Raw genomic sequence first — 26,530 nt, 5'->3', positions numbered from 1 at the left:
TAGAACCCATTGCACATCATTTGATGCTAAAACACATTAGGATGCTACTAGCATTCATTGACCTACACTGAGCAAATGTAGCTTGAGTCAAATGGTCCTTTAAACACCTTGACCCCTTTGTCTAAACTGGTTAAAGTAAACTGGTTAAAGTAAAAAAAGAAATGTCCCACTGTCAACTGCGTTTATTTTCAGCAAATTTAACATGTGTAAATATTTGTATGAACATTACAAGATTCAACAACTGAGACATAAAATAAACAAGTTCCACAGACATGTGACTAACAGAAATGGAATAATGTGTCCCTGAACAAAGGGGGGTCAAAATCAAAAGTTAGTCAGTATCTGGTGTGGCTACCAGCTGCCAGTTATTGCTGTGAGATGTACCCCACTCTTCCACCAAGGCACCTGCAATTTCCCATATATTTCTGGGGGGAATTGCCCTAGCCCGCACCCTCCGATCCAACAGGTCTCAGATGTGCTCAATGGGATTGAGTTCCGGGCTCTACGCTGGCCATGGCCAACACTGAAATTTCTGTCTTGCAGGAAATCATGCACAGAACGAGCAGTATGGCTGGTAGCATTGTCATACCGGAGGGTCATGTCAGGATGAGCCTGCAGGAAGGGTACCGCAAACGGGAGGAGGATGTCTTCCCTGTAACGCACAGCGTTGAGATTGACTGCTCAGTCCGATGATGCTGTGACACCGCCCCAGACCAAAAAAAAGGTCAGATGAAGGAAATACTGAGCTAAAGGACTGTTTTGCTAGCAGACTGGACTCTTATGATGGCTGAGCACTTGATGGCTTTTACCTTCACTTTGCGGTCCAACTCATCCCAAACCTTCTCACTTGGGTTGAGGTCGGGTGATTGAAGAGGCCAGGTCATCTGATGCAGCACTCTATCACTCTCCTTATTGGTCAAATAGCCCTTAATAGCCCCTCTATCACTCTCCTTCTTGGTCAAATAGCCCAAATAGCCCCTGGATGTATATTTCTGGTCATTGTCCTGTTGAAAACAAATGATAGTCCCACTAAGCACAAACCAGATGGGATGGGATGGCATATCGCTGTATAATGCAGTGGATGTGTGTGCCTTGAATTCTAAATAAATCACTGACAGTATCTCCAGCAAAGCACCATCACACCTCCTCCTCCATGTTTCACGGTGGGAACCACACATGCGGAGAACATCCATTCACCTACTCTGCATTTAACAAAGACATTTGGACATTTCCACCAGTCTAATGCCCATTTCTCGTGTTTCTTGGCACAAGCAAGTCCCTGCTTATTATTGGTGTTTAGTTGTGGTTTCTCTGCAGCAAATCGACCATGAAGGTCTGATTCACGCAGTCTCCTCTGAACAGTTGATGTTGAGATGTGTCTGTTACTTGAACTCTGTGAAGCATTTATTTGGTCTGCAATCTGAGGTGCAGTTAACTCTAATGAACGTATCCTCTGCAGCAGAGTTAACTCTGGGTCTTCCTTTCCTGTGGTGGTCCTCACGAGAGCCAGTTTCATCATAGCGTTTGATGGTTTTTGCAACTGCACTTAAAGAAACATTCAAAGTTCTTGAAATGGTCAGTATTGACTGACCTTCATGTCTTAAAGTAATGATGGAGTGTTGTTTCCCTTTGCATGTTTGAACTGTTCTTGCCATAAGATGGACTTGGTATTTTACCAAATAGAGCTTCTGTATACCACCCCTACCTTGTCACAACACAACGGATTGGCTCAATCTCATTAAGAAGGAAATAAATTCCACAAATTTGCAAGGCACACTTGTTAATTGTAATGCATTCCAGTTGACTACCTCGTGAAGCTGGTTGAGAGAATGTCAATAGTGTGAAAATAGTAAATCTAAAGAAAACCCTTAATTGAGTAGGTGTGTCAACTTTTGACTGGCATGTCATTGTTGTGTTATTTCTTTCACTCAGGTTCCCTTTATCTAATTAATATTAGGTTTTGGTTGGAGATCTGAGAATATTCAGTATTAACAATATGCAAAAGTAGAGAACATTTGAAAAGGGGGCAAATACTTTTGCACAGCATTGCTGTGTATCTTGCATTTCAGGATGTACAGTGGAAACCTGAACAAGTTGCATTTACAACTGGAGCAGGCTAGACATTTGTGCAGGCGATTTCCAGAGACAATTCGTAGACAACAATATATTGTAGCAACTGGGCAACTGTAACAACTAGAAAGAGCAGACGTTTGGCTTCATCTCAACAGTCAAATGTTTTTTCCTTGACATAGGAGCTGGAAGTGAGTTGCATTTTGCTTAAATATAGTGCTGTAATAATATGAAATACTATACCCTTCAGCTCTTGACACAGTACCTGAACAATAAATTCTGGCATTTTGAGATGACCGGTGCATTTGGAAATAAATTCTCATGCTTGATTGTGTCAATATTACTAAGTTGTACTTTCATGATGAACTTTATTCATTTCAGATGAGATATAATAACATCAAGATTTTCTTCCGATGAACTATTTCTGGTATTAAATCAGTGATTTGAAAAGGTTTCAAAGTGAAAGCATCCCATAATAATCCCTGATGTGTTGCACACTTTACTATACCATGTGGATCCCAGTAATCATGGACTTCTGTGTCATTGACAATTTTGAGTATGAAATTTCATTACTGGTCTGTTTCACCATGCAGTACCACACTCCTGTGTGACCTGTGGCGTCACACATCTCTCAGCTCCACCATCTTCCTGCGGATTTGTTTGATGTCCTTTTGCAGCTTCTCCTTGTCCAGCCGGGCTTTGGTGTCACCGATCTGCCTCAGCGAGCCTATGGCATCATGGATAGACTGGAACCCTGGCCGTCAGAGAGGTTGGGGATAAGGAGAGTCAGTCCCTACAACATGACTTACAGCCTTGCAGACTCTCCTATAGGCTCTGCCTTGTCAACCTTGTCAATTATGCACTGTCCTCCCCTCTCTTTTCCCTTCCTTTCCTCTGAAAGAGTGAACGATTGAGGGGTCTGAAGCGCCTGCCTCGCAGCCTAATTAAAGCTGAAACTGAGACGTGATTCATCCCTGCGTTTATTGCTAGTTTTATTTACTGAGCTGTCCCTTCGCCTTTTTCACGAGGGTTTCAGAAGCCCTGCAGAGTGAAGGCCTTAGAGCCAACATCAGCTCCTTGGGGAAATTAACTATAAAATGGAATCAGAAAATTGGCATTAGATGTCAACCCAACAACAGGCTGCCGTGCTTACGTCCACCCCATGACTTATTAACGGAGAGATAGGGACATAGATAACATCGCCCCAACTGCATGCTTGAAGGCTTGGTGGAAGGGCCTGTTACAGTTTATTTTTATGTTGTTTTCATGTCACATCGAGTGGATCGATTTGACTAGACCCTGTTTATGGAAACCCCAATAAATAAATCAATATTTCACGTTTGACTTACCTAATGTCTCATGAAAGACGATGTTTGTCACTGCTGTAACTATGCTTCAGTGGTGTGCTCATTATCTATCTGCTCCAAAAGGCACCATTCTCAATTAGTTTCTGAGCTCAGGTGGCCTACTTAATCAGAACAGGCCCACACAACTGTGAGGTGTGTAATTTAACTTTGCCAAAGAAATACAAGCTGCGAGCTCATTGCTAAAGTAGGCCATTGGATCTAGGTCTTTAATGCACCTGCCCAGTTGTCCTATTTATCGTTCCTTCGCTGACCCCTATTGTGACAGTCATCCACACCGTATATAAGTTATACCGAATACCCAGAGTTTTTCCTGGTAAAGGTCTCCTGTCTTTGGTATTGACAGTGTTAGTGAGGGTGTGAGTAGCGACCTGACTGGTAGTCCTGTTTGATCAGCTGCAGCTCTTCCCGGAAGCTGGTCTCCAATGTGCTGATCCTACTGTGGAGTTTCCTCTTCGAGTGCTTCACCCTGTCTGCCTGGTGCTCCTGTTCCAGCTGAATCTCTGCTCTCTCCACACGGACTGACAGCAGCCTGACCTGCTCACTGAGCCTCCCATCCGCCTCCACCTGCACACACCCACACGCCTTACCATAGTCCAGCAGACAAACTGACACACACACTAACACACACACATATATACATACTACCATTTTGTCCTGCAGTAGTGACCGTAGCACCTCACTGCCATGCCTGTGTGTCTGTGCTGAGCTGCTTAGCTGTTGCTCTGTCCACATCCTGAGTCTGTCTGTGTCCTCCCTCGCCTCCCTTACCACACCAGAGCTCCTGTAGGTGGAATATATATGTTATTGATGTTATATCCACATGCAACTGGGTACAGATTGTTGAGGATTGTGAACAATCATATACACTTCACAAGAGTCACATCTGACAGTCTGGTTAAGGATGGTTTACTGAGAAATCGACCTAAACAGTTGCACAACTATCTCAATAGTCTATCTCAGATTTAAGGTGTCACTTCTTATTAACTGAGTATGTTTCTATAGCAGGCCCTGCAGTTGGATGGGAGGAGGAGGTACCCTAAACTATGTTCTCTTGGGTAGTTATGCCAGTGACCTTCTCAGCAACAGCACACTCTTTGTTTTGTTTGGTCTGCGAGCCAAGCACTTCACTCTGCTGCACTCAAATGCTGCGTCTCCATTAAGAAGTCCACAGCCAGGCTTTCTCCATTTGAGAGGAGAGACTCGAGACAGCCATCTGTCCACACTAATCGTAAAAAGCAGAGGAAAGTCCCAAAAACAGTGCGGTGAAAGCTGCCACCTTGGATATGCCGAGTTAGCTTCCCACAAAGGCTTTCTGCAAGTTTTAGCACAATATACTCGATCACTCGTCGATAATTGCCTCAAGGGTGTGACGTTATGTCTTAGCCCCTTAGCTTCTCAAATACAGCATGCCTCATTCCTCTCATCGAGTGTTTCCTCTTGTCAGAGTTTCAGTGAGGCAGCATCTAGGGTGGGTGTTGGTGCTCTGTGGGTCGTGTACCTGCGTGTGTACCTGCGTGTGGGTGCCGCGTGCATGTAGCAATGCACATGCCACAACCACCTGAGGACATCTCCTTCTAAACCATCTCGTTCCTGTGTTTGAGGAGTGCAAAATCTCCTTGCCACTTATTTTTCCCTGGATTGTTTGCTTTCATTTTACTCTGGCGACTCTTTCCCACTCTTGCTCGTGCCATTTCTTTTGTCCATTACCGTAATGACCAAAGGAAACGTTTGCGATGACCTGTCAAACGCACTTAGGTAATGGCTGAAATGAGTTCAATGAAATACATTGGCTTTTCCGTTGCATCTATAGGAGCACTGACGCTTGTCGGCGATTTGACACATCGTCTAGAGACATTTTCTACGCAATTGAAAAAAGTAATGATTTCATACAGTTGTAACGTTTACAAATTAGATGCGCTGGAATATGTATTCATTAATTCATGTATGTAACTACACCTAGTGTTTATATGTGCAATTCCACGGGCCAGCATCCTTGCGGAACGCTTTCGACACCTTGCAGAGTCCATACCCTGATGAATTGAGGCTGCCCTTACTAAAAGGGGGTACAACTCAATATTAGGAATGTGTTCCTAATGTTTTGTACACTCAGTGGATTTGAGCGCATTACAAGAAAAATAGTTACATTATACAGTAAATATAATACCTGGAAAATAATAATCATAAAAATATTTTAAAAACCTCAATTCCCAACTAAATGCCTGAACTTCATTCATTATTTGTCCTTGCCAGTAAAATGTTTTGTGCCATACTGTAATTCAGCCATTTGATGGATTATAGTTTGGATTATCTTTACCCATTTTACAATTTGCATTCATTATAATTGTTATTTTTTACCTTTTACAACTTCAATGACTGTTGCTAGTGTGTGTGTGTGTGTGTGTGTGTGTGTGTGTGTGTGTGTGTGTGTGTGTGTGTGTGTGTGTGTGTGTGTGTGTGTGTGTGTGTGTGTGTGTGTGTGTGTGTGTGTGTGTGTGTGTGTGTGTGTGTGTGTGTGTGTCTGTCTGTCTGTATTTTTGTTTGTGTGTGGTTTGAAGGGGCAGGGTTGTGCAACATGATGTGCTTAAGCTATTCATTACCTGTTCCTGGGGCCAGGCCATGATGGATTAGATACAGATGGATTACCTGCTTGGGTCAGATCTTAGTGTCTCCATTGTAAAAAATAAAAATGTAAAACTGGTGGATTCAACATTGAATAATGATTTAGCCTCACCACTTATAATGGCAAAGGTAGTGCATTTCACAAGGAAAGGAGAGAGCTATCTCTTATATTGCCCATGAAAAATAAGCATGTAAGACCAAGCTTCCTTGATGTAGGGGCTTTGACCTAGTTCCTTCGTGGTGCTACTACATGATGTACTGTTATATTCAGTGGCATAGAATACATCGTAGGTACTAGTATTCGTACCCCGTTCCCCCCATAAATAGTATGATTAAGTTGTCTCTCAACAGGCTTTTAAAGGTTAGTGTCTAGGTTGTGTGTTAAATGGGGTTACTGTAAGAGCACAAGACACACTTGGCCTCCAGGAGCTTGATTTGGCTGTGCAGGTCAGTCCAGCTGTTTCTCTGGCCGTGGGTCTGGTCCACCAGCAACACCTCCAGTCTGCTAACTGCCTGAGACAGCTACACACACACACACACACACACACACACACACACACACACACACACACACACACACACACACACACACACACACACACACACACACACACACACACACACACACACACACACACACACACACACACACACACACACACACACACACACACACACACATTTGAAATACTTGATTTGAATCCACCAATCAAATGTACATTAAAAAAGGATCCAAACATTTAAAGGTCCTTTGAATGGACACTCCAGACAGACAGGAAGGCAGACAGACGGACGGACAAATAGATAGGCAAACAGACAGGCAGTGTAAACAGTCAACTCAGCCTCAAACCTGGCCCCTGTGTGACATACACATGAAGAGGTTATTTCCAAAACGCTATATTCCATATTCGCTATATTCTGTGTTGATGTGTGTGAAAAATATTACTGTTCTCAGATTTGTTGTACACATTTTTATTTTTATTTTTTTATCAACGCTATACATCCATTGTTTAGCTGGACGTCTGCTAAGTGACAAACATTTCAAATGTAAATGTTTTACATACAGATCTCATATGACTGTATTGAATAATTATTATAATAGTTTTTTTTTATATTGATGTCACAAATGTATCATTTGTAGAAAATAAATGTTATGTAGAAATGTGTTACCTTTGACTGTGTAAAACCTAGCAGTACTACTTATTTATCTGAGAGTGAGGCGGATATACTGTACAGCAACAAAAAAATACATTTTTTAAATTGAACACAACTTGATCAACATGTGCAATTCACTGGCTAGATGCAATCATAACTGAGGCTGTTTTGGGGCTCTAAAGCCTTCATGTGTTTGTCAACCCCAGGCCACAATTCTCTAATACTCTTATTTTATGAGAATTAGAGAATTGTGGCCTGGAGTAATATCCTCTTTCACTCTTCGTCCAACACAAAAGTCCAGTCAGTTTTTGCTACAGTCGTCATCCCTACTATGTACTGTATGTATTCAGCGAGAGGCCATGTTAGTTCCTAAAATGACGGGGAGATTCCTTTATGCATCTTGTTGTGAAGTGCTTGGTCAAGTTGAGTCTGACCTAAAAAGCAGTCCAGTTGTTCAGAACCCCTAACCTTGATGTCTATCTCTCTCAGTCGCTCTCCCAGACCTGACTTGACCTCTGACACCTCCTGTTGGAGCCTGGCGATCTCCTGTGCCCTGTCGCTCACATCACCTGACAGCTTAGCAATGCTGGCATCACACCTGAGAGTGAGACAGGGAAAGAGAGATGTCTTTACCATTACAGTACAACACACTCCCACCTGGCTTGACCATCTCTGGGAAGTTTGGGTGTCAAATGAAAGCTAAGAGTCTATATTTTTGAGAAATTAACTTATTTATACAGTACAAGTCAAAAGTTTGGACACGCCTACTCATTCAAGGGTTTTCTTTATTTGTACTATTTTCTACATTGTAGAATAATAGTGAAGACCTCAAAACTATGAAATAACACACATGGAATCATGTAGAAACAAAAAAGCGTTAAACAAATCAAAATGTATTTGAGATTCTTCAAAGTAGTCACCCTTTGCCTTGATGGCAGCTTTTCACACTCTTGGCATTCTCTCAACCAGCTTCATGAGGTAGTCTCCTAGAATGCATTTCAATTGCTAAAAGTTCATTTGTGGAATTTCTTTCCTTCTTAATACATCAGTTGGTTGTGACAAGTTACTGTAGGGGTGGTATACAGAAGACAGCCCTATTTGATAAACGACCAAGTCCATATTATGGCAAGAACAGCTCAAACAAGCAAAGAGAAACAACACTCCATCATTACTTGAAGACATGAAGGTCAGTTAATATGGAGCATTTCAAGAACTTTGACGGTTTCTTCAAGTGCAGTTCCAAAAACCATCAAGCGCTATGATGAGACAGGCTTTCATGAGGACCGCCACAGGAAAGGAAGACCCAGAGTTACCTCTGCTGCAGAGGATAAGTTCATTAGAATGAACTGCACCTCAGATTGCAGCCCAAATAAATGCTTCACAGAGTTCAAGTAACAGACACATCTGAACATCAACTGTTCAGAGGAGACTGCATGAATCAAGCCTTCATGGTTTTCTTCTGCAAAGAAACCACTATTTAAGGACACCAATACGAAGAAGAGACTTTCTTGAGCCAAGAAACACAAGAAATGTACATTAGACCGGTGGAAATATGGCCTTTGGTCTGATGAGTCATAATTTGAGATTTTTGGTTCCAACCACCGTGTCTTTGTGAGACGCAGAGTAAGTGAACGGATGTTCTCCGCATGTGTAGTTCCACCGTGAAGCATGGAGGAGGAGGTGTGATGTGTGGGGGTGCTTAGCTGGTGACACTGTCTGTGATTGATTTAGAATTCAAGACACACTTAACCAGCAAGTTAATAACCTGTTAATTCATATGCCTTGTGACAGTGATATATAGGCCTAAAGGCCGAGACAATAAGACAGTGGCAGAATAAATTCAACCACACCTTTGATTTATCACAAAACCAGATAGCAACCTCTGTCAAGTGAAGTCCACAAAGCATATTGCATGTATAGTAACAGACAGTTAGTTACATGACCTACAGTATGGTCACGCAAATGAATGTTCCTGACATTTTTAGACCACTGAACAACTATTGATTTAGAACAACAAAGAGGTACCGCAAGTCACAAAATAAATATGAACTGCCTCCACTATTCCAGCAACATTTCAACATCAAATCACCTCTGCTTAGTCTAATAGAGTGACAACTAAAAGATACCAAACACAATTTAGTCCAATCAACGTAAGCTAAATATGATGTGGCTGTTTATGGTTCTGATTTCTGCATGCATGTGTGTGCATGCACGTTCCTGCAAATGTGTGTGTGTGCGTGTGTGTGTGTAGACAGGTGTGCTGGAGTCAGAGCAAATCCCCACCAGCTGCAACATGTTCCATAATCAGGACCTCTACAAATACTCAGCCCTACCACTTCCACGCTGCCAGATCGTAACCTCTGCTCAGTCAGTCTACGTTTCGAGCCGGTTGTTACTATTCAGATCCTGTTGTGCCTGTTTCCCTGCCTGACACTGTTTTCCTCTCCGCTGCAGTTCTGCCCTCTCTGACTCTGGTCCCTGTCTCCTGTCCCACGTCTCGTCATCCTGCTACTCTGTCCTGGATTCCCCACTCTACTACTCCCTTGGATTCTCCCCCCCCCCCCCGGACCTGCTTACCCTGTCTCAACCACTCTCGCTCCAGCCTAATCCTCAGCACCTGGTTTCCAGCAACCCGACCGAGCTTCCCCCTGACCTGCACTCAATCTTCCCCCTGTGTTCCAATAAATACCTTGGTTACTTCATCCCCGTCTCCTCATCTGAGTTTGCTCTTGGGTTCCCTTCCCTTTGCTAGTTAACATTAGCCGTCTAGCTACATATTGAACTTCCATCCTCTCAGGCCAGGGGCACAACAATGTATGAATCAATGGTTGGATCAGAAATCAAAATCGCAGTTATAATCATTGGCCAGTACGGAGAATTAAGTAAAACCACAAGTCCAAATCCCTATCTCCATCCATGGCTAATTTAGGAATGTGCCAATTTTAGATAGCTGGCTCGCCACCAGAGGACAACAACAAAACAAGATGCAACAATTCAAGTTTCTCTGTCAATGACGTATGCTCTCAATGGGATTTGATAGCAGTGACACCAAATCCAAGCAGGCTTCCCTTGACACTTTTTTTTGGTGTGCCAGGACCATTCACAGTTGAGCTCGCTCAGTTTAGCTCAACACTGATTGGGCAATTTTGTATTATTTTTGTCAAGGAAGGTCAGATGCATGCTGGCTTCCCTTGTTTTAAATGCTACAGGCGGCAACAATGTCAGAGAAAGCAGACAAGGCGGACTGATCCAAGATGGCGGATTGAACACAGCAGTGTAGATCACCTCAAGATAAAAAAGTAAAATTCAATATCATTAAGTTAGACTAAATTTGAGCACTTCACAAACTGGTGGGTAATAACCTTCAATCTGGATAACAACACAAAACAAATCATAAGACTAGAGAAATGTATCAACAATATTACAAAAACAAGTAACAACCAAACTTGGAGAGTAAAACAGGGGAACCAATCTCAAAACAAAAATGTGAATCTTCTACAGACACAGACAAATTCATATTTTCACCACCGGGAATGGTAAAGGTCTGTTAAAATCACCAAATGACAAACTGGGCATACTTGAATTAGTTAGTAAGGATATAAAAGAGTTGAAGTCAAGCTTTGAGATGAGAGACAAAAAAGCTTTGACATTGGAGAAAGATACAAACAAGCTAAAAGGGACAGTCAATAAGATTGAAACTGAAGTCAATTAAATTAAAAAGGAGAACATAGATTCTGAGAGAAGCCTTACTTGACATACAGACTAGATCCATGAGAGAGAATCTGGTACTTACAGGTATCCAGGAGAAAAAAGGAGAAGTTCCTGAATCTGTAGTTAGACAGTTCCTCCTTACAGAGTTTCAGATTCCAACCAAAGATATCGACAAAACCTGTCTTGAACGTGTACACCGTTTCGTTCAGAGAGGGCAAGGTTATGAACGCCCAATCGTTGCCAAATTTGCTTTCATTAAAGATAAAATAATGGTTAAAAGCCAGAGTAAAAGACTTGCTGGCACAAAAATAGGAATGCTCAGTTCCCGAAAGAAATTGCAGAACGTTGCAAAGTTCTGTATGCAATCTTCAAGGAAAATACATAGCTCTCGTAGTCGATGAACTGTATATTGATAACCAAATGTTCAGAGACACAAAGACTACTCCATGGCTATTCTAAAAACGAACGACAATGTTCGCTTAGAGGAGGTGAATAATGGAACACACAATACTATCCATGTTAGGGATTGTAATAGTGCAACAAAAAAAATAGATAGAAAAGCAAACTTCAAATATAACTAATTGGAACACAAAAGTACTAATTCAACATGGTGTAGATAAACACAGCAGGCAGAAGGCACAGTATGTGGGTATGTGAGGATGTATTGTGATGGAAGGTGTTGTGTGTTTTTTGGTGCTTGGGAAAGTGTGGCGTTAAGTGAGTGAGAAAGAAAATGGTTTGTACATACAGTATATATGTCTGCGAGCAGGGGTTGTGAGAGAGCTTTCAATTTTGTGCAGATGAGGGATATACATTTTATAATGAATTATACATCTAATTTACTTATTTATTGTCCAATCATGGTGGAACTGCATTTTAAAATAAATTATACATTTTATTTACTTATTTATGGTCCTATCTTGATGGGACGGTCAACAACCCTATACGCTAGCCACCAATGTCACGTTCTGACCTTTATTTCCTGTGTTTTGTATTTAGTTAGTATGGTCAGGGCGTGAGTTGGGTGGGCAGTCTGTTTGTTTTTCTAGGTTTTGGGAATTTCTATGTTTCGGCCAAGTATGGTTCTCAATCAGAGGCAGGTGTCATTAGTTGTCTCTGATTGAGAATCATACTTAGGTAGCCTGGGTTTCACTGTGTGTTTGTGGGTGATTGTTCCTGTCTCTGTCTTTGCACCAGATAGGACTGGTTTGAGTTTTCACATTTCTTGTTTTTTTTGTAGTCAGTTGTTCATGTGTACCTTAACGTATTAAAAAGAACCATGGACAATTACCACGCCGCGTATTGGTCCTCTGATCCGTTTCGCCTCTCCTCTTCGGAAGAAGAGGAGGAAATCCCTTACAACCAACCTGAATGACTCAGACACTAGAGATATGTCCTTATCTGTTTTATGGACCTGCTGTAAGCTGCCTGTATGCAGCCAAAATGCAATCAGAGACCTTCTAGAGCAGCACCGCCCCCTCAAGATTCTGAGCCTGCCTGACAGGGTTGGTCCTGCAAAGGCAGAGCCCCCTGATGGGTGAGCATAATATACAAGGAAATTCTCAAAGCTGCTAATGAGAACCTTGACGACCTTGTATGTAGCCGGTGGGGATTCCGGTGGGGTTCCCCCAACCAGGCAGTGACAGTGCTGGCAACACTAGCTGTAGTAACCCCCATGGGGAGGGGGTCACACTGACATTCAGAGAGGGGGCATATTATTGTGGCCCTGGTGGCACAAAATCATCAAAGGTCTGACTGCATGGAGATGCTTGGGATAATGGTCACAACGGGGGACCATGTGGGTGTTTCAGGGGAAGTATATCTGACCTCCATCATCTAGGACGGGACAATGGTCAATTAAATATCCCCATTTCTGCCCATTTTTGTTCAGTTTTGCAGGTCTTCTCATACAGCTGCATCTGTATATGCATTCGTAAATCAAGACCTTTCTTGAGTTGGGCTCTGGGATAGTGCAACAGTTGAGCATCTGAGTGTATGGTTGATTGTGGGGGAAAGGGGTTGTGTGTGTGTGTGTGTGTGTGTGTGTGTGTGTGTGTGTGTGTGTGTGTGTGTGTGTGTGTGTGTGTGTGTGTGTGTGTGTGTGTGTGTGTGTGTGTGTGTGTGTGTGTGTGTGTGTGTGTGTGTGTGTGTGTGTGTGTGTGTGTATCCCACAACTTGCGAGGGAGTAAAAGATGTTAGGGACAATATAGGATGAATCACAGTAATTGTTTGCTAAAATAATAATTGCTGGCCAAAATTATAATGTTCGTAATAGCAATACTTTTAAGAGGTAACAATCATTTGCATAAACTGCCTACATTACAACAAATATTAATTGATAATTATGGAAATTAAGATAAACAGGATTTTAAAAATATATATTTTTGAATAGCTATATATAATACAAATCGAGGTGAGGGCGATGGATCTGCTTCAGTTCTGTGGGTGGTACTATGTGCTCTTTTCGAAGGATGGGTCCCGATCTCTCCGGGCCCATGGGATCCAGGGGATCAGGGGTGATCTGCTGGCCATTGGGATGACAACCCAACTCGGGTTGAAGAGGGGTTTTAGCGGGTGGAATAGTGGGGAGCAATTGGAGGTTTACTTAGTAGCAATGCAAATATCATGGTACAGCTATATAGACACTCAATCATCATGTTACTTTTTAATGGTATATTTACAAACATACACTACCGGGGGTCACTTAGAAATGTCATTGTTTTCCATGAAAACATTAATTAAATGAGTTGCAAAACGAATAGGAAATATAGTCAAGACAAAGTCATAAATCATTATTTTTAATTGAAATAATAATTGTTCCTTCAAACTTTGCTTTGTCAAATAATCCTCCATTTTCAGCAATTCCAGCCTTTCAGACCTATGGCATGTCAATTTGTTGAGGTAATCTGAATATGCTTCCTGAAAAACCTCCCGCAACTTGGATTGGCTTGATGGGCACTTCTTACGTACCATACGGTCAAGCTTCTCCCACAACAGCTCTATAGGGTTGAGATCCCCGACTGGCCACTCCATTACAGACAGAAGACCAGCTGACTGCTTCTTCCCTAAACAGTTATTGCATAGTTTGAGCTGTGTTTTGTGTCATTGTCCTGTTGTAGGAGGAAATTGGCTCCATTTAAGAGCCGTCCACAGGATATTGCATGGCGTTACAAAATGGAGTGATAGCCTTCCTTCTTCAAGATCCCTTTTACCCTGTACAAATATCACAAAATCACTCCCAGACCATCACATTGCCTCCACCATACTTGACAGTTGGCGTCAAGCACTCCTCCAGCATCTTTTCATTTTTACTGCATCTCAAGAATGTTCTTCTTTGTGATCAAAACACTACCAACTTCGATTTGTCTGTCCATAACACTTCCATAACACTTTTTTCCAGTCATACTCTGTCCGGTGTCTGTGCTCTTTTGCCCATCTTAATCTTTTCTTTTTATTGGCCAGTCTGAGAAATTGCTTTTTCTTTGCAACTCTGCCTAGAAGGCCAGCAACCCGGAGTCGCTTCTTCACTGTTGACGTTGAGACTGGTGTTTTGCGGGTACTATTTAATGAAGCTGCCAGTTGAGGACTTGTGACTCGTGTCTGTTTCTCAAACTAGACACTAAAATGTAAATGTAGTCTTGCTCAGTTGTGCACCAGGGCCTCCCACTCCTCTTTCTATTCTGTTTTGAGCCCGTTTGCGCTGTTCTGTCATGCAGGTGAAAGAGGACCCAAAAGCGACTAAACAGAAACAGAGTTTATTCAAGTCCAAACAGAAAACGACAAATCCTGAATCCTTAACAGGAAATGTCCAAACAGGGAATAACAGAAATCCTCTAGTCTGTAGAGGGGAATAACAGGAGAAGCGGCCACAGACTGCAGGTCGCTTCGGGTAGGCGCAGGCCGTAGCTGACAGAGACACCTGCTCACACGCAGCATCTGATGAAGGCAAAAACACGACAGGACAGGGTGATACACAATCACAGCACGGTGAATTCTAAACAAGGAACCGACGGGACAGGAACGGAACACAAAGGAAGAAATAGGGACTCTAATCAGGGGAAAGGATCGGGAACAGGTGTGGGAAGACTAAATGATTGATTAGGGGAATAGGAACAGCTGGGAGCAGGAACGGAACGATAGAGAGAAGAGAGAGCGAGAGAGTGAGAGAGGGAGGGGGAGAGAGAGGGATAGAAAGAGGGAAAGAACCTAACAAGACCAGCAGAGGGAAACGAATAGAATGGGGAGCACAGGGACAAGACATGATAATAAATGACAAACATGACAGTACCCCCCCACTCCCCGAGCGCCTCCTGGCGCACTCGAGGAGGAATCCTGGCGGCAACGGAGGAAATCATCGATGAGTGAACGGTCCAGCACGTCCCGAGACGGAACCCAACTCCTCTCCTCAGGACCGTAACCCTCCCAATCCACTAAGTATTGGTGACCCCGTCCCCGAGAACGCATGTCCATGATCTTATGTACCTTGTAAATAGGTGCGCTCTCGACAAGGACGGGAGGGGGGAGGGAAGACGAACGGGGTGCGAAGAAAGGGCTTAACACAGGAGACATGGAAGACAGGATGGACGCGACGAAGATGTCGCGGAAGAAGCAGTCGCACAGCGACAGGATTGACGACCTGGGAGACACGGAACGGACCAATGAACCGCGGAGTCAACTTACGAGAAGCTGTCGTAAGAGGAAGGTTGCGAGTGGAAAGCCACACTCTCTGGCCGCAACAATACCTTGGACTCTTAATCCTGCGTTTATTGGCGGCTCTCACAGTCTTCCCCGCAGACAAAGGCAGACCGGTAATGAAGTCTAAGGCGATGTGAGACCATGGTCGAGAAGGAATGGGGAGCGGTCTGAGACGACCGGCAGGAGGAGAGTTACCCGACTTAGTCTGCGCGCAGTCCGAACAAGCAGCCACGAAACGGCGCATGTCACGCTCCTGAGTCGGCCACCAAAAGCGCTGGCGAATAGACGCAAGAGTGCCTCGAACACCGGGATGACCAGCTAACTTGGCAGAGTGAGCCCACTGAAGAACAGCCAGACGAGTGGAAACAGGAACGAAAAGGAGGTTACTAGGACAAGCGCGCGGCGACGCAGTGTGCGTGAGTGCTTGCTTAACCTGTCTTTCAATTCCCAGACTGTTAACCCGACAACACGCCCATAAGGAAGAATCCCCTCGGGATCAGTAGAAGCCACAGAAGAACTAAACAGACGGGATAAGGCATCAGGCTTGGTGTTCTTGCTACCCGGACGGTAAGAAATCACAAACTCGAAACGAGCGAAAAACAACGCCCAACGAGCTTGACGGGCATTAAGTCGTTTGGCAGAACGGATGTACTCAAGGTTCTTATGGTCTGTCCAAACGACAAAAGGAACGGTCGCCCTCTCCAACCACTGTCGCCATTCGCCTAGGGCTAAGCGGATGGCGAGCAGTTCACGGTTACCCACATCATAGTTGCGCTCAGATGGCGACAGGCGATGAGAAAAATAAGCGCAAGGATGAACCTTATCGTCAGACTGGAAGCGCTGGGATAGAATGGCTCCCACGCCTACCTCTGAAGCGTCAACCTCGACAATGAATTGTCTAGTGACGTCAGGAGTAACGAGGATAGGAGCGGACGTAAAACGTTCTTTTAGAAGATCAAAAGCTCCCTGGGCGGAACCGGACCACTTAAAACACGTCTTGACAGAAGTAAGAGCTGTGAGAGGGGCAGCAACTTGACCGAAATTACGAATGAAACGCCGATAGAAATTAGCGAAACCTAAAAAGCGCTGCAACTCGACACGTGACCTTGGAACGGGCCAATCACTGACAGCTTGGACCTTAGCGGAATCCATCTGAATGCCTTCAGCGGAAATAACGGAACCGAGAAAAGTAACGGAGGAGACATGAAAAGAGCACTTCTCAGCCTTTACGTAGAGACAATTCTCTAAAAGGCGCTGTAGAACACGTCGAACGTGCTGAACATGAATCTCGAGTGACGGAGAAAAAATCAGGATCTCGTCAAGATAGACAAAAACAAAGATGTTCAGCATGTCTCTCAGAACATCATTAACTAATGCCTGAAAAACAGCTGGCGCATTGGCGAGACCGAACGGCAGAACCCGGTACTCAAAATGCCCTAACGGAGTGTTAAACGCCGTTTTCCACTCGTCCCCCTCTCTGATGCGCACGAGATGGTAAGCGTTACGAAGGTCCAACTTAGTAAAGCACCTGGCTCCCTGCAGAATCTCGAAGGCTGATGACATAAGGGGAAGCGGATAACGATTCTTAACCGTTATGTCATTCAGCCCTCGATAATCCACGCAGGGGCGCAGAGTACCGTCCTTCTTCTTAACAAAAAAGAACCCCGCCCCGGCCGGAGAAGAAGAAGGCACTATGGTACCGGCGTCAAGAGACACAGACAAATAATCCTCGAGAGCCTTACGTTCGGGAGCCGACAGAGAGTATAGTCTACCTCGAGGAGGAGTGGTCCCCGGAAGGAGATCAATACTACAATCATACGACCGGTGAGGAGGAAGGGAGTTGGCTCGGGACCGACTGAAGACCGTGCGCAGATCATGATATTCCTCCGGCACTCCTGTCAAATCGCCAGGTTCCTCCTGAGAAGTAGGGACAGAAGAAACGGGAGGGATGGCAGACATTAAACACTTCACATGACAAGAAACGTTCCAGGATAGGATAGAATTACTAGACCAATTAATAGAAGGATTATGACATACTAGCCAGGGATGACCCAAAACAACAGGAGTAAACGGTGAACGGAAAATCAAAAAGAAATAGTCTCACTGTGGTTACCAGATACTGTGAGAGTTAAAGGTAGTGTCTCAAATTTGATACTGGGAAGATGACTACCATCTAAGGCAAACATGGGCGTAGGCTTGTCTAACGGTCTGAAAGGAATGTTATGTTTCCGAACCCATGCTTCGTCCATGAAACAACCCTCAGCCCCAGAGTCAATCAAGGCACTGCATGTAGCACCCGAACCGGTCCAGCGTAGATGGACCGACATAGTAGTACAAGATCTAGATGAAGAGACCAGAGTAGTAGCGCTCACCAGTAGCCCTCCGCTTACTGATGGGCTCTGGCCTCTTACTGGACATGAATTAACAAAATGTCCAGCAACTCCGCAATAGAGGCACAGGCGGTTGGTGATCCTCCGTTCCCTCTCCTTAGTCGAGATGCGAATCCCTCCCAGCTGCATGGGCTCAGTCTCAAAGCCAGAGGAGGGAGATGGTTGCGATGCGGAGCAGGGAAACACCGTTGATGCGAGCTCTCTTCCACGAGCCCGGTGACGAAGATCTACCCGTCGTTCTATGCGGATGGCGAGAGCAATCAAAGAGTCCACATCTGAAGGAACCTCCCGGGAGAGAATCTCATCCTTAACCACTGCGTGGAGTCCCTCCAGAAAACGAGCGAGCAGCGCCGGCTCGTTCCACTCACTAGAGGCAGCAAGAGTGCGAAACTCAATAGAATAATCCGTTATGGACCGTTCACCTTGGCATAAGGAAGCCAGGGCCCTAGAAGCCTCCCTACCAAAAACTGAACGGTCAAAAACCCGAATCATCTCCTCTTTAAAGTTCTGGAACTTGTTAGAGCAATCAGCCCTTGCCTCCCAGATAGCTGTGCCCCATTCTCGAGCCCGGCCAGTAAGGAGTGAAATGACGTAAGCAACCCGAGCTCTCTCTCTAGAGTATGTGTTGGGTTGGAGAGAGAACACAATCTCACACTGCGTGAGAAAGGAGCGGCACTCAGTGGGCTGCCCGGAGTAGCAAGGTGGGTTATTAACCCTAGGTTCTGGAGGCTCGGCAGGCCAGGAAGTAACAGGTGGCACGAGACGTAGACTCTGGAACTGTCCAGAGAGGTCGGAAACCTGAGCGGCCAGGTTCTCCACGGCATGGCGAGCAGCAGACAATTCCTGCTCGTGTCTGCCGAGCATGGCTCCTGGATCTTGACGGCAGTGTAACGAGCGTCTGAAGTCGCTGGGTCCATTCCTCGGTCGGTTCCTTCTGTCATGCAGGTGAAAGAGGACCCAAAAGCGACTAAACAGAAACAGAGTTTATTCAAGTCCAAACAGAAAACGACAAATCCTGAATCCTTAACAGGAAATGTCCAAACAGGGAATAACAGAAATCCTCTAGTCTGTAGAGGGGAATAACAGGAGAAGCGGCCACAGACTGCAGGTCGCTTCGGGTAGGCGCAGGCCGTAGCTGACAGAGACACCTGCTCACACGCAGCATCTGATGAAGGCAAAAACACGACAGGACAGGGCGATACACAATCACAGCACGGTGAATTCTAAACAAGGAACCGACGGGACAGGAACGGAACACAAAGGAAGAAATAGGGACTCTAATCAGGGGAAAGGATCGGGAACAGGTGTGGGAAGACTAAATGATTGATTAGGGGAATAGGAACAGCTGGGAGCAGGAACGGAACGATAGAGAGAAGAGAGAGCGAGAGAGTGAGAGAGGGAGGGGGAGAGAGAGGGATAGAAAGAGGGAAAGAACCTAACAAGACCAGCAGAGGGAAACAAATAGAATGGGGAGCACAGGGACAAGACATGATAATAAATGACAAACATGACATGTTCTGTGAATGGAGTAGTACACGGCGTTGAACGAGAATTCTTGGCAATTACTCGCATTGAATAGCATTAATTTCTCAGAACAAAGGTCTTTGTTTGCTGATGCTGTTGCTTCTTTTATCAGAACATCAGTTTTCAGCTGTGCTAACACAATTGCAAAAGGATTTTCTAATGATCAATTAGCCTTTTCAAATGATCAACTTGAATTAGCTAACACAACGTGCCATTGGAACACAGGAGTGATGGTTGCTGGCCAGACAGCATCAGATAGATGTCACTGTTTCCCTTGCTCGGATGCTTTCTCCTGTGTGATACATTCAGCGTCTTGCAAATCGGTGGCACATTATGAAACACAGAGAGACGATAGATCCATTTATTTATTTTTTACTTCTTGGTCAATTTTTTGGGGAAGCCTAGCTTTCCTTGGCCTCCATGAATACATGCCACTGAAAGTCTATGTTTCAGTAAAGTAATAATAAGTTCAGTAAATTTCAGTACAGTCCTGTGCTGTATTCTACAATAGAGTAGAGTTTAGTACAGTAGAGTACACTATAGTTGAGTACAGTATAAGGTACTGTATTGTATTGAACGATACTTTACTGTACTCCACTCTACTGAGCTGTACTTTGATGTCCAAACTTGTGAACTATAGACGTCTACGATTGGTTCAGATTTGGTCCGGTGCGGACGAAACAATTCTGGTATTTTGTGGGCGGAGTTCAGTAAAATAATAGCCAGTGTGTAGAATAATACTCAAGTATGTGAATGCATATTTCGTAATATGCATAATATGCATATTTCCTGTTTTGAATACACATTTCAGAATGGATAACCCAAAGTGATTCACCATGTGACAGATAATAATCAACAACGCGGGGGGACAACATTGAATTGTTCACATAAATCTTTATGTTCACAAGGCACCTTTTGAACACTGATGTAAAGCCAACTCAAACGGACTCACAGCAGCTCCTTTACAGTAGTGTCTGACTCAGTGGAGGCTCCTCAGAGGAGGAAGGGAGGGACCATCCATCCACCTCAGTGAATTTAATAAAAATAACAATTGTGAAACATAAAAAAGTTCTCTTTTTTAGATAAAACTATACTAAATATATTCACGTCACCAAATAATTGATTTAATCACACTGTTTTGTAATGAAGGTCTACAGTAGCCTCAACAGCACTTTGTAGGGTAGCACCATGGTGTAGCCAAAGGACAGCTAGGACAGCTAGTTTCCGTTGTCCTCTGGGTACATTGACTACAATACAAAAGGAGCCTTGTGGTTACTTCCACAGTAAATATGACAATTTCCAGAGTACATCCTCCAACCTATTAGACCTTTCAGCATGAACTGACATGCTGTCCACCCAATCAAAGGATCAGAGAATGAATCTAGTAAAAACGGGGATAAACATATCTGAATTTCTCTAATGACTACAGATCCCGAGATCAGCTAGATACAGAACCCTAGATCAGCTAGATGCAGGCAAGTGTGTGCAGGGCGGTTTTGAATATGTCAATGTCTGTCACCTTGATTTCTCAAATTTCTCTTGACGTTGTAAACGTTCATTCATAGGCTAGGTTGTAGCAACCTCATGATGGGTACAGGAAGAACTTGAGTATCACGTAGTAGCCTAAACCTATCAATGTTACATTGACTGGGGTGAATGTATTATGACTGACAGTCATCCAATATGCCGTAATAGAAATAGAAGGCTATGCTCATTAAAAAAATTATCGTTCTCTTCATGTTAAACCACACCGACCACCACTGGTCTGACTGCACTGAAAAGCTCTATGGTTTTTTAATTGATCTGGTCCAGTGGTTCCCAACCTTTTTCTTTTACAGTTACTGTACTACCAACTGAATTTTGCTCTGTCTGGAGTACATCTGAAGTACCCCCTCATGTACATATTACCAGTAGGCCTATAGTTGCAAGGTCGAATCCCCGAGCTGACAAGGTACAAATCTGTCGTTCTGTTCTGTCATTGAAAACAAGGATTTGTTCTTTAACTGACCTGCCTAGTTAAATAAACGTACCACTGGTCAATGCCTTTTATCAACACAAACAGAGCTTCAGCTAAATGTGTCATCACCTACTGTAGCTTCCACCTTTGCTTTGTTACAAAGCACAATGTGGAGAGCAACAATGTCTCATGATACCTTTTACTGGTACTCTACACTTAGTTTTACTTGTTTACAAGAACAGCAGACAACCTGATTATTAATGAGTTGCCCAAAAGCGGTAAATCGTTCAAGTTGGAGAGCTTTAGACAACCTTGGTAGACGCTAAATCAACACAGCACTCACTGAGCAGCCACTTCTCTCCCTCTCTTGACTGTCCTCCCCAACCTCCATGCATGACGCCATCTATATTCTAGACTGGGCTAACCTGCTGTGACCCACACACGCATCCTCATTTCCTATCAGAGAGATTCATCTGACCAGCCTGGAACTCATATATTCCTCCTGATTACAAATCTATATTCACACCTCTCTGTTTGGTTTGCCAGATTTTGATAGCAGATATGGAATTCCAGATGATCAATCAAATATGATGAAGGGAGATGCTTCATAGCATTTTTTCTACTTGGACGAGTATCAAATACACAAACACACTCAACACACGCACGCACGGACACACACACACACTTCTAAGGATGGGAGCAATATAATTTCCATAATGCAAATTGTAAACTTCTGCTTTGCCAGGTATGGAAATTAAACAGACTTTCATGCAACCCATCATAACACTAATGAGGGTTATTGTTTGTGTGAGTGTGTGAGAGACAGTGACTCAGTTATAGTAAATGCATACCTGGCCACCCTGCCCCTGAGGTCACCAAAACCAGCCAGGTTTTTGTGATCCAGACTCTGCATAGCAAAAGAGGTCCCAGAGGTGACACTGTCCCGCTGGGCTATCTGACTCTTCAGAACCTGCGGGGAGAACAGATCGAGGCACTGTCAGGTGGTATTGGCCTGCTGCTAGAGATCATCCTCGCTCACGCACTACTCTCCTCTTGCATGGACAATCACTCGCAGAACCATTCAAATGAGTTGAGCTCCACTCACCCTATATCACACGACTGTGCCCTGGCAGATAAACCAAAAGAATATTGAGCTCCTGTGCGACAGGTGTATTAACGTTATCACACCTCGTTTTCCACGTAGAGGAGTAAAATCCTGGCTCTGCCTATTGCTTCTCTCGCTCTCTCACACCGACTAATTACCTCATAATTGATCGTTTTCATTTCAGATGCAGTAACCGTGAATGGCGAACATTTTGTCAAAATAAATACCCACATTTTGCCATGTCCCCTTGTGTTTGTGAGGTCTTTATTGCTGTGGAGGAAAATATGACTCCAGACACGGATCTATTTGATCTATCTATTTCACGCGCCACTGTTATTACGCAATCCCTCTTAAGTGGCCCTGTTGGCAACCGTTCCAGAACTCGTTGAGGTTTATTGGATGTCGTTAAAATTTCTGCTTACTTATGAGGAATACGCCATGAGCCTGAATGAGATTCAGTGAGGCTTTGCTCAGTGCAGCATAATCAAATCAGCCTGATCTGGCAGAGAGAGAAAGAGAGAGACTCACACAGAGACACTCACAGATGTAGGATCTTAATTTGAGCCAGTTTTCTACAGCAGTAAAACAATCCTGCAGCAACGGGACATTTGAATTATTATGAATATTGTAATTAATGGACGTTTTTGTAGGGTTGATACATTTTACCTCAGGGCAAATCAAGTTTGTGGAAAGTGGAAATGACAAACTTTAGAAGCCTTTTTTAAAACACAAATACACCTATACATTTGCATTCCCAGCAACAAAGGGTGATCAAATGAAGATCCTACGTCTGTAACACTCTCTCGTCACTCTGACCTCGCGCTCCTATACTCACCGCTCTCAGGTTTTCTACACTACCATATGTATTAAATGTACTCCTTCCATTGTTTATTTATTTTCTGTTATGCTCTTGTGTCTTGTGCATTTAGATTTTCATTGAACTTGTCGACACAGTACAGCAATACCACACATACAAGTTATGGTCATGATTATGATGAACATGATTACATGAACCAGTTTTCTAGTTCTCTATGTGCTGTATACTGGCTGTTACCATGTCAACTGAAAACAGAACACATGTATATATGTACTGTATGTGTGCTACATGATGACAACAATGGAGAGAGACACGTGATGCTACAGGCCACCACCTGTATGTCAGTGCTGAGCTGTTTGACGATGTGCGTGATGGTGTGGATGTGGCTCTCCAGCAGCCTGCGGGAGGAGGTCTCTGACTGGACAGAGCCCTGGGTGAAGTGCAGACTGGCCACCACCTCCTCCTTGATCCTGAACGCCTGCTCAAGCAGCACGCTCATCGTACGCTCCTGATTGGTCAGACGGCCTTCTATGACATCAGACCTTGGGGAAAAGGAGGAAGATTTAGATTCCTCTGGTAGCACTTGATGTGCATGCTGCCATTTTGGTTTGGGTTTGACATAGTATTGTGCTACGACCAGTTATGTGTCTTACTAATGTGATTCATCTGTGTCCGATGAAGCTACAGATGTAGGATCTCCATTTTGTCACTGTTTTGCTGCTGAGAATTTTCCTGCACAGCAGTAAATGCAAACGTGTGGTAGATTGGAGATGAAAAAGGCTTCTGAAGTTTATAATTTCCACTTCAACATTTCAGACTTGATTTTCCTTAACAAAACACTTATCAACCCCTACCGAAGATATCCACAGATATCCACAGATATAATCCACATAATAATTCACATTTCCTGTTGTTGCAGGATTAGTTTCCTGCTGTAGCAACCTGGCTCAAGTTAAGATCCTACATCTGTAAACTGTAAGGCTACTTGCTTTCTTCAAACAATGAGATTACCCTGTAGCATTGCATGGAGATATGTATATCAACAGATCTGACTTGGTTGACATTGCACCTAGGCAGAGAAAATCAAGGCAAATTCAGTCTACCCTCCAAGAGGATTAGAAACACCTCTGTCAAATCTGAAACATTGTCAATCTCTGTGTATCCATGGGAAAGCTGCATGGCACTGGGTTTGTTACCGTATCCTCGGGCCTTTCACAAATCATATTTCCCATTGACTAGGTCTCTGTGGGTTTTCTGACGCACAATGGTGGAAACCCAATGTCTCCACTGCACTAATTGAATGAGGGTTACTAATGAAAGGAAATGTGAGAGACTTTTTGAAGGTCAGTTTTGCAACACTTTCGGGAAAAGTATTCAGACCCCATCCTGTTTTACACATTTTGTTACGTTACAGCCTTATTAAAAAATGTATTAGATCGTCCCCCCCCATCAATCTACACACAATACCCCATAATGACAAAGCAAAATATTAAGTATTACATAAGTATTCAAAACTTTGTTGAAGCACCTTTGTTCGATCGGTTTCAAGTCCGGGCCCTGGCTGGACCACTCAAGGACATTCAGAGACTTGTCCAGAAGCTACTCCTGTGTTGTCTTGGCTGTGTGGTTAGCGTCGTTGTCCTGTTGGAAAGTGAACCTTCGGCTCAGTCTGAGGTCCTGAGCCCTCTGGATCCGGATTTCATCAAGGATCTCTCTATACTTTGCTCCGTTCATCTTTCCCTCAATCCTGACTAGTCTCCCAGTCCCTGCCACTGAAAACATCCCCACACATGATTCTGCCACCACCATGCTTCACCATAGGGGTGGTGCCAGGTTTCTTCCAGACGTGACGCTTGGCATTCACGCCAAAGAGTTCAATCTTGGTTTCATCAGACCAGATCATCTTGTTTTTCATGGTCTGAGAGTCCTTTAGGTGCCTTTTGGCAAACTCCAAGCGGGATGTCATGTGCCTTTTACAGAGGATTGGCTTCCGTTTGGACACTACAATAAAGGCCTGATTGGGATGAGTGCTGCAGAGATGGTTGTACTTCTGGAAAGTTCTCCCATCTCTACAGAGGAACTATGGAGCTCTGTCAGACTGACCACCAAGGCCCTTCTCCCCCGATTGCTCGGTTTGCCGGGTTGCAGGCTCTAAGAAGAGTCTTGGTGGTTCCAAACTTCTTCCATTTAAGAATGATGGAGGCCACTGTGTTCTTGGGGACGTTCAATGCTGCAGAAATGTTTTGGTACCCTTCCCCAGATCTGTGCCTCAACACAATCCTGTCCCTGAGCTCTTCGGCCAATTCCTTCCACCTCATGGCTCGGTTTTTGCTCTGACATACACTGTCAGCTGTGGGACCGTATATAGACAGGTGTGTGTCTTTCCAAATCATGCCTAATCAATTGAATTTGCCACAGGTGAACTCCAATCAAGTTGTAGAACCATCTCAAGGATGATCAATGGAAACACAATGCACATGGAAACACAAAGCTCAATTTTGAGTCTCATAGCAAAGGGTCTGAATACGGATGTAAATGTGTTATTTCTGTTTTTACATTTGCAAACATTTCTAAAACCCTGTTTTCGGTTTGTCATTATGGGGTATTGTGCGTAGATTGAGGATTTTTGTTGCATTAATCATAAAAAAAACAAGGCTGTAATGTCATAACAAAATGTGGAGAAAGGGAAGGGGTCTGAATACTTCACGAATGCGCTGTAGGTATAACTCACTTGTCATAAGGCTGGTACGGCTGTGACATGATTCCTCTTCATAACAGTTTTCTGTTTCCCTGAAAAGAAGATAGAACATTTTGTTAAACATGCAAAACAGCTTTCAACTTGACAGATAACACAAATTCCCATTCGCTGTTACAGTAAATGGAAATTGGGTCACGGGAGGTTGCTCTTCAATTCAAACACAAAGATACAAGTCATGTTATTTCCATTAGCCTTATCTCAACTCCCTTACGCAACACCGTACTTATTAGCCAGTCTGAGAAGTCCATTGTCCTCTGTAGTATATAATTTTATTATGTTTTGTTCATCAAGTAAACTAACAAAAGAAAATGCAGGATACTTACAAACCAATGTCTGGTCTACAAACCAATGTCTGGTCTACA

General features: G+C 43.8%; 1 protein-coding gene across 1 annotated transcript; it reads right to left on the bottom strand.

Annotated features, from left to right (window-relative positions):
• Positions 1-1,536: 1,536 nt before the first annotated feature.
• fam81b (family with sequence similarity 81 member B) lies at positions 1,537-26,530 on the bottom strand. The gene is made up of 9 exons (XM_046348557.1): positions 26,492-26,530; positions 26,142-26,200; positions 23,745-23,952; positions 22,340-22,458; positions 7,680-7,809; positions 6,472-6,578; positions 4,083-4,218; positions 3,806-4,001; positions 1,537-2,824 (listed from the first exon to the last, which is right to left on the bottom strand). Exons 2-9 carry the CDS (start codon positions 26,168-26,170, stop codon positions 2,691-2,693), a joined length of 1,059 nt encoding a protein of 352 aa, XP_046204513.1. The 5' UTR covers positions 26,171-26,200; positions 26,492-26,530; the 3' UTR covers positions 1,537-2,690.

Source organism: Oncorhynchus gorbuscha, linkage group LG05 (assembly GCF_021184085.1).
Source record: "Oncorhynchus gorbuscha isolate QuinsamMale2020 ecotype Even-year linkage group LG05, OgorEven_v1.0, whole genome shotgun sequence".
Taxonomy (NCBI): Eukaryota; Metazoa; Chordata; class Actinopteri; order Salmoniformes; family Salmonidae; genus Oncorhynchus; species Oncorhynchus gorbuscha.
The sequence above is the reverse complement of the archived record's forward strand: the minus strand, read 5'-3'. Positions and strand labels throughout refer to the sequence as shown.

Coding starts and splice junctions, on each gene's coding strand:
- fam81b (XM_046348557.1), bottom strand. CDS start 26,170: ATGTCACAGCCGTACCAGCCTTATGACAA. Junction 4,002..4,082: donor CACTACTGCAGGACAAAATG/GTAGTATGTATA, acceptor GGGTGTGTGCAG/GTGGAGGCGGATGGGAGGCT. Junction 2,825..3,805: donor CAAACAGGACTACCAGTCAG/GTCGCTACTCAC, acceptor TCTGACGGCCAG/GGTTCCAGTCTATCCATGAT.